We start from the raw sequence: 937 nt of genomic DNA, 5'->3' as shown, positions 1-937 counted from the left end.
ACCTTAATCCTCTTCTTCTTCAGCTTCCTCAGGACAGACGTAAGATCTTGCCATCCAGGGCGGAGCCGGGGCTGCTGTAGCCGAAGCCACAGGGCGGGCCCGGACGCACCTGTACCGACAGACCAAAGTCTGGGGCAGCACCAACACGAACTGGGACGACGTCAGCAGGTATGGGCATCTCAGGAATGGCAGGCACAGCCAGCACAGCATCAGCAGGGACAGCCAGCCACAGCATCGGCAGGGACAGCCCGCCACAGTATCGGCAGGTACGGCAGGCAGCACCAGTAACACAGGAGGTGGAGCAGCAGCCAGCGACATCCTGGTACCGGCGGCAGGTCCAGGGGCGAGCTAGGGAGGGCAGTGAAAGTCTGGTCGCGGCAGCGCAGCAACCCCGAGCGGCGGCGGCATGCCCCCCCACACCCCCCCACCCTCGGTACGGCGAACGGCCCTGCACAGTGGTTGTAGGCGAGACTGTTCCCACATGAGGCGAGTATACCAGGTGAGAGGGGTGGCGTACCCTGGAGTCGACAAGGTCGTTGTCGTGGTCACCGCTCCATGGGTGACCGCAGCAGGTCCAGGCAGATAAAGCAGCAGCCCCTGGACACTAAGCACGCCCTGCAGACCGAAGGACGCCCACACCTGACCAAGGTTATCCCTCGTGGCAGTAGTACCTGCGGAAGCAATAGTAGAGTGAGGGGGGGGTGAGTCCCCTCGCGCGGGGGGGCGAGCCCCATCCCGAACGAGCGCAGACCCCGAATACAATTGTATGTCGGGGCACCGAGCGCCCATCCTCCTCGCTCGGACAGATCGGGCGAGGAGAAGGCACCCGGATAACCCCCCCCCCCCACCCCCCCCCCCCCCCAAGGGGAAGGCCATCCGCGGGAGTGAGGGGGGGCAGGCCCCCGCTTCTCCCACCCCCGCATAGCACCCAAAACAA

At 65.3% G+C, this 937-nt stretch overlaps 1 protein-coding gene across 1 annotated transcript in view; it reads right to left on the bottom strand.

Annotated features, from left to right (window-relative positions):
• LOC135218794 (dipeptidyl peptidase 8-like) overlaps window positions 1-235 on the bottom strand; it is an 8,212-nt gene extending 7,977 nt beyond the window's left edge. The window contains exon 1 of the mRNA XM_064255244.1: window positions 110-235. Coding sequence (XP_064111314.1) covers window positions 110-235 — 126 coding nt within the window. The remainder of the gene's footprint in view (window positions 1-109) is intronic.
• Window positions 236-937: the final 702 nt, after the last annotated feature.

The sequence above is a fragment of the Macrobrachium nipponense genome, chromosome 1, assembly GCF_015104395.2.
Source record: "Macrobrachium nipponense isolate FS-2020 chromosome 1, ASM1510439v2, whole genome shotgun sequence".
In the NCBI taxonomy this organism is placed as follows: Eukaryota; Metazoa; Arthropoda; class Malacostraca; order Decapoda; family Palaemonidae; genus Macrobrachium; species Macrobrachium nipponense.
Note: the sequence above shows the minus strand (reverse complement) of the source record. Positions and strands in the feature narration are given on the sequence as shown.